Source organism: Rhea americana, unplaced genomic scaffold (assembly GCF_003343005.1).
Source record: "Rhea americana isolate MKP2758 unplaced genomic scaffold, rheAme1 scaffold_85, whole genome shotgun sequence".
NCBI lineage: Eukaryota > Metazoa > Chordata > Aves > Rheiformes > Rheidae > Rhea > Rhea americana.
The window spans coordinates 2171581-2183231 of NW_028187034.1; the positions used below are offsets into that span (position 1 = coordinate 2171581).

The 11651-nt window shown below is 54.0% G+C and overlaps 2 protein-coding genes across 2 annotated transcripts in view; one reads left to right on the plus strand and one right to left on the minus strand.

Annotated features, from left to right (window-relative positions):
• Positions 1-189: 189 nt before the first annotated feature.
• On the plus strand, positions 190-1081 carry LOC146585135 (noggin-like). The gene has a single exon (XM_085323508.1). The coding sequence runs from the start codon at positions 299-301 to the stop codon at positions 1079-1081; it is 783 nt and encodes a 260-aa protein (XP_085179634.1). The 5' UTR covers positions 190-298.
• Positions 1082-5030: 3949 nt separating this feature from the next.
• The window catches only part of GCAT (glycine C-acetyltransferase), a 9730-nt gene continuing 3109 nt past the window's right edge, over positions 5031-11651 (minus strand). Inside the window, exons 2-9 of the mRNA XM_085323438.1 lie at positions 11421-11551; positions 10379-10480; positions 9311-9457; positions 8842-8996; positions 6909-6991; positions 6345-6516; positions 5773-5894; positions 5031-5385 (exon numbers count right to left, since the gene is read on the minus strand). Of these exons, the coding sequence (XP_085179564.1) occupies positions 5234-5385; positions 5773-5894; positions 6345-6516; positions 6909-6991; positions 8842-8996; positions 9311-9457; positions 10379-10480; positions 11421-11551 (1064 nt within the window). The 3' untranslated portion in view covers positions 5031-5233. The remainder of the gene's footprint in view (positions 5386-5772; positions 5895-6344; positions 6517-6908; positions 6992-8841; positions 8997-9310; positions 9458-10378; positions 10481-11420; positions 11552-11651) is intronic.

Genomic DNA, 11651 nt, shown 5'->3' on the forward strand with positions numbered 1-11651 from the left:
TTTTTCCCTGGCAGTGGCACCCCTCAACCTTGCAATGCCCATGACCCACCGCCCCCCCCCCCCGCCTCTGGGCAGCACAACCTCCTTCCCCCTCTCCTTCCTCCTCCTCCCGGAGGGGTGGCTCCGAGAGGCTGGTTGTGTCTCCGCGGGCGGCCGTGGTATCAGGCGCTGTAACTGGGGAAAAGGGGAAGGCTCTCTCCCCGTCGGAGGGATGCYGTGATAACCAGCGGGAGGGGACAGGACGGCGTGCCCAGCCGGCAGCCCGCCGCAGCGTCAGCCGGCGGGAGCGGCGCTCGCCATGGACGGCTGCCGCTGCCTCGTCCTCCTCCTTGCCCGCCTGCTGCCGCTGCTGCCGGGCGCCCCGGGCCCCGTGCGCTGCCTCCTCGCGCCGGAGGACCTGCCGCCGCTCGGCCAGGACCCGCTGCTGCTGCCCGGCACCCCGGACCCTGCTGTCCGCCTGCTGCGGGCCCGGCCCTCGGCGCCGGTGCGACCCTACAGCCTGTCCCTCTCCCCCGACGACTACCGCTACTCCCCCAAGCCCAAGCACCTGCGGCCCGGGCGGCTCCGCAAGCTCCTGGGCCCGTCCTACGACCCTTTCTGGATGTCGCCGGAGGACCCGCGGGGCCGCAACGCCAGCRCCGAGGACCTGGAGGCCCTCAGCCGGGACCTGGCGGAGGGCGCCGGCCGCTACCGCCGCAAGCTGTGGCGGGAGGCCGAGGTGCTGGAGCTGCCGGCGCTGCTGCCCCCGGGCGAGGGGCTGCCGGGCAACCTGAGCCGCGCCGTGGCCCGGCGCCTCCGCCAGTGGCTGGTGGAGCGGGCCGCGTGCCGCCTCACCTCCGCCTGGGTGGACCTGGGGCCCGTCTTCTGGCCGCGCTGGGTGCGCCACACGGCCTGCGACGCYGGCCCCGCCTGCTGCTCCTGGCCCCCCGGCATGGTCTGCCGCCCGGCGCAGCTCACCCACATCAAGCTCCTGGCCTGGCACTGCTGGGCTGGCCGGCCCCCGGCCCCGGGCACCCAGCAGTGCGCCTGGCGCCAGGTCCCCTACCCCGTCGTGGCCGCCTGCAAGTGCTCGTGCCGGTAACGGGTGCCTCGGATGTGGCGGGGGGCTGGGGTGGTGGTGGGGCACGCGGCTGGGACCCCCTCTGCGGCTGGCGGGGTGTCCTGCAAGGCGGCCCCGTCCCTGGGCCTCCTCCCTGCCGCACGGAGGAGAACGGGCACCGGCGCCAGCAGCAGGCAGGATGGGGGGCACGGCCCGGCCCYGGGGGGCCGAAGCGGGAAGCGGAGGGAGGGGGGTTGCTCGGGGCTGCGAGTGGGAGCCTGCCCGGATGCCCRTTCCTCCAGCGAAGCCGCACAGAGATGGGAAACGGCCGCGCGGTTTCGGCCCCGCAGGGCCGAAGCGCCGTGGAAACACCGGGCAGCGGGCGTGTGGCTCGCGCGCTCCTTCGCGGGGAGAAATAAAGTGCCAGCAGAAGAAAGCGGGGCRTGCCAGTGGTCGTTGCTGTTTCACAACAAGACCCCCTCGCCGGGGTGATGGCAGCGCTGGGGCCGCCTGCCTCCTCTTTCGCCTGCCAACGCCGCAGGGACACGGTGGGGAGAAAGCAGGGCTGGCTCCAGAGCCGCGCTGCCACGGCACCTCTGGCAGGGGGAACAACTCTCTTACCCCTCACCTGCGAGCGCAGGGAGTTGTTTACGCCGGGAGTCCTTGTGCGCACCCGGTGTTCCCAGAAGTTTATCTCCAGCGAAGGACTTTTGGGATGGGGTCGGCCAAGCTTGCTGGCACAGCCCAAACAAGCTCAGCCAAAGCAGCCTGCTGCAGGCTCTGCTATGCCACGGGGCAGATCCTGCTTCTCTGGTCCACCAGGAAAATGCACTCACATGTGCACGCACAGCTCAGCACTGCCCTAGGCAAAAGGGGGTGAAGAAAATTTTGGTGCCACAAGCACAATTATAGCTTGAGTCCTGTTAATGCAATCAGCCCTGCTGGCCTTGGCACAAGCCAGGGGACGAGCCTGCTACTGGCTGCAGCACGCGTGTCTGTCCGTATACGGTAGCAGGCAAGGGCAGAGGGATATGAGTGACCTGCGCATAGTTTGACAGGAGACCACATTGCAGCAAAGCAATGGGGAACAGGCAGAGAGAGGTGGGTTGCACCTCGAGATGGAAATTGTGTGGTGTTGAGAGGGCCCAGAATATGGTAGTGGAAAGGGGGCCAACTTTAGGACTCCGATGCAGTGACAGAGTAAGGGCTATTTGGTAGCAGGACAGAGGAGGGAAATGGGGGAGGCAGGAACCCAGGACTGGAAGTGTGTGTGTATCCATATGCAAATAGTATGGGACAGGACAATCTTGTGCTTCACAATACAACAGCAGAGACACAGGGAACTGCAAACTACACCACTACAGGACCAGGATGGATTGATAAAGAGTTGTATAGGGTCTGGAATGGGTCAGATGAGCCCAGGGTGGGAACTGCAACCAGAAGAGCTGGTATTTGCATCTATGCTCCCCTGAGGAACATTGGTTTCTGGGCTAAAAGCTGTAAGCTGAAAACTGTACAGCTAAAAGCTGTAAAGAATTGCAGGTATGACGTGTCAGAAAGCCGTGAAGAACTCAATAGTTTGGCTGGGAATGAAACATTAACACACCTCCTACAGTCAATAGGCACTGCATTATTCATTTCCAGTATGTGATCATCTGCCCTCCCTGTCTTCCCAGAGCGCTATAGCTCTTGGCACTGTGGAAACTGCACTTTGCTGCAGAGCTTGGCCTTGAAGCAGCCAGAAGGAGCAGCTGGAGTGCAAGGGGTCAGCTGCCAAGAGGTCTGGGAGAGACAGAGGGGAGAGATCAGGGAATTTGGAGATGAGAGCAGGAATAAAAGAAGATGGAGCATGTATGTGCATGACAGAGTATGTACGTGTTGTAGCAGAGGGAGGCTGGTATTTCTCCTGCTAAGGAAAAACAGCTAAACAGCCAGACATTTATAAGGCTGCTCTCACATTGTGATGGGGGCTTGAAAGTTGGAGCACAGTTAAACTGCTCAGGCCATGCTGCCCCAAGCAGAGGGGAGGCATTGGCATGGCTGGGTGCATTTGCTCAGAGGAGAGAGGGATGTCCAGGCCYGGCAACAGCAACACTGAGGAAGGGGAGAGCGAGGTAGAGGTGTGCAGTGGAGGTGTGCAAGAAGGGGAGACTGGAGGAGCGCGAATGCATCAGGCTAGAAACGGCAGTGCTTGGGGTTTGGGATTCACATCCCTCRTTCCAGAGATCACCAAGCTAAAGCTTCACCTCTTTTCTTTACAAATGGGGGCCTGCGTGCAGCTCTCTGCAGAGACCAAACCATCCTGCAGCTGTCTGCAAGCAAGCATAGCCACCCGTGCCTTCCATCTGCATGTGGCACAAGCCCTTTCCTCAAAGGCCCTGCTGGGACTGGCCCATCAAGCTCAGGGGCATTGCTGGGGACACTCAGAGAGCAGTTACAAGGCAAATATTCTCTAGAGCTTTTAGCATCATCACACTTGAAAACAGAGCTCATTCTCCCACTTCCCATGACCATGTAGCCTAACCTGTTCAAATCTGTCCTGCAGATTCTGGTCTCCAACTCAGGCATGGGCTGGCCCTAAGATCAGTGATCTGGAGCGTGTAAGGGGGAAGCAAAGCCTAGATGCMCAACTCCAGCCATCATAGTCCCCAGCTGCTACTGCCCCACCATAGGCACAAACTGGGTAGACAGCACATCCCCAGTCACGGTTCCTTTTTGCAAGGGGCTTTTCACCATGTGTGTGCCCCATTCCCAAAATATTGCGCTTTGATAAGGAGGGAGAGTCTGTGCCTGGAGCCACACAGAGGGAACGGAGTGAGTCTCTGTCAGTAGCCTGAGCTCACATCCCTGGAGAGGGAGGGAGGAGAGAGGCACAAAGTTAAATTATCAGCTTCTCTAACAACAACCTGCATCAGCTTCATGGATAATGCATTTCTTACTTGCCTTAACCCTTACTGTGCTTTGCTTCACTGAAAACCACTGCAACCCTGGATTAATTGACAGCTTACTCCTTGCTGTCAATCTCTGGCTGCCTACAGCAGGTAGTGTTGTAGGAGCAGGTCTTTGCTGATGTGATACAATTCTTTGGCATCCAAGCACACCATACCCTTGTGCTCAAGAAGGACATCTTGGCTAGAGTCTGTCCTGAGCTGCAGGTAGTTATGGGGCCCACTTGTGCTTGCTTGAGTATTAAATCATTACCTCAGGGCAGCCTGGAAGAACAAATTCAAGATCTCAGACTATTTATCTGTTCTGTTCTCTGCTATTCTAAAACTGCAGTTAATGGAACAAAATTACAGGTTTCTGTCACTTGCTTTCCTCTTGCCGTCAGCCCCAGACAGGTGTAGGCCTTCTTACCAACCTGGCCAGCTGTGCTGCTGGCCTGCCATGCACTAGGCTCCCTGCTTCCCATCGGCCTGCGTGGCAAGGTGCAGCTCACAGGGAAGGCATGGGAGCCCTGCAGTCTGTACTGCATGTAGCAARGGCAGCAACAGGCAAAGCCTTAACACTGGCCCTGGCACCAACTGAGTGACACAATCAGTACCTGAGGCTGAGAAGAAGAGGAGATGAAGAGAAAGAGCCCCTTYCCTTTCTCCTGGGAAGAGGAGAAAGGAGCAGTGAAGCTTTGGCCAGCCCATGCCCTGTCCCCAACCAGCTGCCAGTGGTGTGCTTGGCTGAGGGACAAAGCACATGGCTGATACACAGCTTAGGAAATCCTCTTACCTTGGTGGGGAATTACAGAGAGCAGATCTGCTGGGTTAACGCTGCTAGATCTGCAGGAGAGCATGGAGGAATAAAGTGACCTCAGTCATATCAGCAAGTCTAACTTGCATCAGCAGAAGAGCCCAGGAGCTGTAGCATTTCACTACTTAGACTGAGGCTGCAGGGAAAACACAGCCAAATGATGCAGAACTTTCCAGCTGCAGCAAGAGAAGGATGGAGACGGGCTCCAGCTCCTGGATAGGAAAGCAAGAGCTGAGCAAACATCAGCTGTACTGCAGGGAACCTTTAATGACGCAAGAACCGTTGCCAATGCCACTGCCAGCACAATAGAGCAGCCAGAGCTGCCCACAGGCTACARGGCCTTGGAGACTGCTGCTTTCAGGAACGTGCTAGTCAAACATTTTCCCCCAGTACAGGCACTTGTCTTGGTCCTGGGCAGGAAGGTTACTGGAGAAGGTGTTAGCTGGCCCCTCAGGGCARTGCTCCGTGTTTCCGTCCCACCTCAGTGAAGGCTTCCACGCACCGGTCAATGTCTTCGTCACTGTGCACAGCAGAGATCTGGACCCGGATGCGGGCCTTTCCCTTGGGAACCACAGGGTAGCTGAAGCCAATGACATAAATGCCTGCAGAAGAGAAATGCATGGAGAGGCGGAGCTATGTGGGAGGGAAGGAGGCTGATGTGCTAGCAGACTCCCCCTCTTCATCCCCCTGCAAAAGCTTCCCCCTCAGTAAACATTACYAGGCTTGTGAGTATTTAAAGTGAAYAGCATATGCCCCCAAACTGTGATGGAAATGATGATTAGRGCCAGTGATGAGKACAGCATGGCAGGGCAAAAGGACTAATGTAGAACTCTCACAGAAGAGAAAGAGTATGAAGCCAGGAATGGACAGATTTCCTCCCAGAAGGGTCAGTGAGCCAAAACATGGGGGAGGAATGGTGGTGGTGGCACCACTGGACATCCCTTCAATCAAGTCATGTGTCTGCATCCAGAGCTCCCTCCTCAGCTTACCTCTGCTCAGCATGTCATCAGCCATCACTGCAGCCAGCCGAGCATCCCCAAGCATGACAGGACAGATGGGGTGGTCTTGCCCTGAGATGGTGAAGCCAGCTGCAGTCATCTTGCTTCTGAATCTGGAGAGGAGAAAGAGAGGAAGAGGAAAAGCACATCATCCTTGTCATTGGGGACTCTTCCCTTTTTCTGCTGCAGGAGCCCTGGCCACTGGTAGCAGGACACTGCATTGTGCATTTCATGTGCAGGGTAGGGATCTTTTTCTTTTTTGGTGTGGCTTTCTGCCATTTCTTGCTCAGCACTGTGTGGCTGCAGCTGTCTGAGGGGCAGACCTATCTCAGCTCACAGAGCATCCAGATGTGACACATCTGTCTAGCATGTACATGTACATTCTGCAGTTTCCCCTGAGACTCTCACAGATGTGAACTGCAAACTGCCTCCATGGCTATCAGCAGAGGGTGAATAAACACATGGGGACAGAGCATTTCTAAGGAATCTCTTCCCCATGCTCCCACCCTAGCTGGGCAAGAGGACGAAAAGGAAAGAAGCAAGCAGAGATATGGCCCCCTTACCGCTGGGTCTTGGCAGCCATAGACTGTGCAATGGTGTTGCTCTCCATGAGCAGGTCCAGGGCCTTGGATGCACAGCCCACTACGGCGGGAGGCAGACTGTTGGAGAAGAGGTATGGGCGGGAGCGCTGGCGGAGCAAATCAATGAGGGGTTTGGGGCCAGTCGTGTACCCACCTGGAGATGGAGGAAAGAGAAATGGAGAAGGCACACCCAGGGTGAGCTACTCAGAGTGGGGTCCCTCCATAAAACCACTCCATTACATTACAGCAGGAAATYTGGAATTTCAGTACAAACCAGGCCAAAAAAATCACAGCTGATGCCTTTTACCAAGAGTTTCCACCTTGACCTCAAGTGCAATTTCATGGAAAAGATGACAGGAGAAGGAGCCTATGGCAGGACCTCCCCTGACCCTGTGACAAGGCCCCAGATTAAGCATCATAGGCCACCCAGAGAAAAAGGAGAACATGCATTTCTTGTCCTTTTCATTAGATAGAGGGAGAAAACACCAAAGGGATGGTGTGCAGCTCTTTAGGGCATGGAGGGCTTTGCCCTGGGAATTACRTCACCTGCAGCTCCTCCAAGTGCTTTTCCCAGGGTGGAGTTGATGATGGTGACTTTATCCATCACTCCCAGGAGCTCATCAGTACCACTGTAGAAAGAAAGGAATGTCTCATTATTGGCCAGGCCATCACACACCAGGGAAGCTGCTCCATACTTCATACCACAACGGAAGCCGAGCAGCACCAGCCAGGTCTCTGGTGTCCCCACTTCTGATAGAGGAACACTCCCCCCACTAGTGCTAGTCCAAGGTAAGCATTGGCTTTCCCTGCTCCTGCAGAAAGGCTAAGCTGATATCTCCCAAAGTAAGAGCATGGATTCTTTACCTCTTCCAGATTGGGAGGGTGCTCAAACTTCCTACATAGAAGTTTAATAGCCTAAAAGAAAATGCTAGCCATTGATGCAGGTCTTCAATACACCTTTAAAATGACAGTTCTAGGCCTACCTACACCAAGAAAAACAGTTCCTTGCCTAGAATAATCACTGTCCTTTGAGGTGGGCTGTGCACATCACTGATGTGCTACCCTGACTGGACACAGGCCTAAAGCACTCATGCTAAGATCTACTCCAGTAGACTAGACAGGATATGGCATACTGCAGCTCTGCCTCCCCTTGCAAAAAAAAAGCAGGATGGAGCACGGCTGCCCAGCCTTCCTGCTGGTCCTCTTGAAACATGTTGTAGCATCAGGAATGTGAGCTTGGAGGGACACAGTGAAACTAATTTTATTCTTGAATCACTAAATAACCATTCTCTTCCTCAAGCAATTGTGCATTTACACATCTCARTGCAGCCAGGTCTCAAACAACTGCTTTTGCAGCTAGTGGGACTACAGACTCTACTGCAACAGAGGCATAAGGCCTACCAAACCTCACAGGATGGCTACTGTCTTCCAAGGAAGGAAGATTACAGGACAGACAGAACAACCCAAATCTTCCCTATGAAGGCCTGAATTTAAGAAAACTCAATACAAATAAAGCCTCTGAAACCTCCAAAACCTCAGCACAATCATCTCTTTTGTTAGTGTTGAAGGGCCACCAGAAGTTGTCTTTTTCTCTTAAAAGTTGCTCCTTGCACTATCATTTTGATCCAGCCTGAAGGATTTGCCATGGCCTTGGTGAGGAAATGAGGCAAGTTTTCTTGCTTCAGTTCCCACTTCTCACCTGCTTCASAGTTTGATCTGGACTTGTTTGCTTTCCACATGCAAACTTTCTAGAGAGGCCAGAGCTGGAAGGGAGTTCTTTACAGAGCAACTTTTGGCTTTTTCAGATGTAGCCTTCTACTGGCTTRTCAGTATGTTTTCACTCCTGCTCTATCCCTCCATTTGAAGGGGGACTGATTGTTTGTCCTACATATGTTCCCTCACATGGATCTCATGGATCTCTATCTTTCAGCAGAGAGAAAAGGAAGGACCACATAACAGAACACTTGGCACTCCCATGCCTGATAAAACAAGTGTCTAAGGTGTCTGTTCTCAGAAGAGACCTGCAGCAAGCACCCTGCTTGGCACTTGGAGAACTCAAGGAAATTAATCAAACTGTGCAAGCTAACTCCTCAAAACCTCCAACCTCCAAACATTTGAAAATGACAGCTGCTGAGGCAAAGGGCTCCAAAATCAGGAGCTCCAACTGTGTTCTAGGTTAGTGATTGCAAGAAARGGGAGATAAGGTGGCCACACTATTCCTTACACACAGAGAAGCAGCTGTTCTCTTGGGATGGGTTGATGCTAAAGGCTCTGCTTTAAATACACTCAGTGTGCCCAAGCAGAAAGGGATGTATTACCAGGAGGAGAAGGCCAAGGCAGAGGTGGGGGTAAAGCCATCAAGAAATGGTGGCTTCAGAAGTCCCTACACAAAAAAAAAACATCAGTCATCACCACCTTTTGCCTTGCCTCAGAGCTAGCCAGGGTCAGGTGAAGAAAAAGGAGTGAAACAGCCACTTACCGGCCAYTGGGCCCAAGGAAGCCTGTGGCATGGCATTCATCAATGAAAACAAAGGCCTCATACTTCTCAGCCAGCCGACAGATCTCCTTCAGGGGTGCAATGTCACCRTCCATGGAGAAGGCACCATCAGTGGCCACTAGTCGCAGGCGATGTTTCTGTTTGAGGGCGAGAAGCAAGCTGCAAGGGTGAAGATGTCACCCTGTTGCAAAAGACTTTCAAAGGAGATTGGAATGCAGCCCTTGGCCCACCTGCTGCTGGAATTGGATATCTCTAATGGAGATGGGAGTTTGCATTGCAACCAGCTGCTTCCCCACTTTCAGTGTTTATCAGTGGTGATCAGAGAAGAGGGGGCCTATTGCATGGGAAAAGGCAAAGCTCATCCTTTGTGGCTGGTTACTGTACTGGTAGCATGGCCATTGGGGCACCCTTATGTTGGACCTGTGATGGTCCCACTGTCACACCTCTGTACCTGCGCATCCTGCAGCTTGGCCTCCAGGTCCTGCATGTCCATGTGCTTGTAGCGGTACTTGTTAGCTTTGCACAGGCGGATCCCRTCGATGATGGAGGCATGGTTCAGCTCATCCGACAGCACTGCATCCTCCGGGGTCAGCAGTGCCTGCCCAGGTTAAACAGAAAGGATCATCCTTTGCTTGAGGCACCACTTCACTGAAATCTCACAACCTCYCTCACTGTAGATGGCCAGGCTGCATTTGATTCCAGCTACCATATTTTCCCTGGCAYCACTAAATTTTGCACTTTCCTTCCCAGCCACCTTCTCCCCTGACTTCCTTAGACCAGGCTCTTGCCTGTGGCTTCTGAGCTCAAAAATTCACTCYCCTTCCCTAGCAAGCCTAGGATTACGCTCCAGCCCTTCTTCCTACTCTACGCTTAGAGGGGGAGTACAGACATGCATGACCCAAAAATATTATTTCATCCCCATTATGTAAATTATTATTCCATTCCCATTTGCAAGGGCATTTGGCAGTCCTCCCAATGTGCAGACTCTCCGTATCTGCACCAGAAGCAGAATCTTACCCATTTTCACCTTTCTCACAACACATCCTTGGATGCCTCCATTTTTGTCCAGAAATCTTATCTGAGTGGGAATCTAAGGGTTTTTCACTTTTACATTGCTGTAAACATTGTACAAGCTACAGAAGGCTGACGCGTTGTGCAGTTTGGAAGCTTCCCAGAAGCATCACGCTTCCCACAYGTGTGCCCTGGTCTGGAAATCCCAGGTAGAGCTACAGCCAGCRTAGACCTCCCAGGAAATGGGAGCACTACTGCCCTAGCACTCCCCAAAAGCAAACAGCTGGAACTCAGTGGGGAAGGGGGAGACAAAGGTTGATTAAACAGCTCCACATAGTGTGTGGGCTCTGCCAGTTTAAGGGCAAAGCACCAAGCACCAAGTCAGGCTTCACCACCAGTCACAGGCCATCTTCTCTGTGCTACAGAGCTCACATAAGAGCCTTTGGAAGACTTGGCAAAGATGTTGCTGTCCCTTTCCTCCATCACACATGACTAAAGTGCTATGAACCTCAAAGATACCAGCGTTGGCATCGAAGCAGCTGGCATAGAGAATGGCATCTTCCCTCTGGTGGAATCGTGAGATTTTCTCCTCCAGATCCTTGTGTATGCTCTAAAGAGAAGGAGAGAGCGTCACTGGCTGAGGAAAAACTTCTTGCTCATCTGCAGCTGTTAGATGTTCTCTGCAAGCGAGGAAATAGCCATATTTTATCCAGAAAAGGTTTGTAGGAAAGAAGTTAATTGTGTTAAGAAAACGTTCCCAAATGTGGCCTTAAAATGTGGTTATCAGTCTGGATGTCAGAAACACAGCACAGAGACTCCAAGCTCCCTACCCATAGGGGAGCAGCTGTGAGTTTTCTCTGCACATAACTAACTGAGGCTATAAAAGAAGTTGCCAGGCCTCCAGCAGGGATAAACTGAGATAGGTTTGGCAGAGCTGTTTCAAGTCAGACTAGCTGTAATTTTGACCCTTAAAAGGGGATAAATGACATTCATTTTGTAGAGTCAGAGTGGTGTTTTGTTTGTTTTTCCACTCGGGGGTTGTAATGATTTAAGCTGACTTATTTTCAGATCTYTGATAAGACAGGGCTTAGCAGGTTTTTCCTGTGTGGCCATGCGTACCCTAACATTGTAAATGTGCCTGGGCATATGTGTGAGTGCAGAGAGGTGGAGATAGAGTGAGGCCTCTAAGAAAGGAGATTTGTATGAAGCAGAGATACAGAGTTTGGCCACTTTTGCTACAAAAGCCTAAGGGCTTGTTACAGAGGAGAAAGACCAGTTCCACCGGGAATGGGGCGGGGAAGCCACGGAGCAGAGAGGCACATGGCTGCAACCACATCACGTAGTGTGGAAGCATCACAGGCCCACAGAAKGGGCCGGGGTACAAGACTGGCACTGGGAGACCTACACGTGGGGAACAAGGGAGGCAGGGAGGTCCCTTCCTCCACATGCCCAACAGTTGCTTGGGAATTGGAGGGTGCCTGCGTGGCACGAAGCGAGGGTGGGAGCTGCCGGAGGGTGCAGGCCGGCCGGGCTCTCCGGTTAGCCCGTACCTGCGTCCCGCAGATGAAGCGGACGGAGCTGAGGCCAGCGCCGAACTGCTCGAGGGTCTCCACGCCGGCACGGATGACCTCCGGGTGGCTGGAGAGCCCCAGGTAGTTATTGGCACAGAAATTGAGGATCCCTGCCAAGAGAGGGCACAAGCACCGTGTTGGGCCCCGGCTGCCCTGCAGCCGGGACCGCAGCCGGCCCAAAAAGGGGGGCCGGCCCGAGGCCGCCGCCGC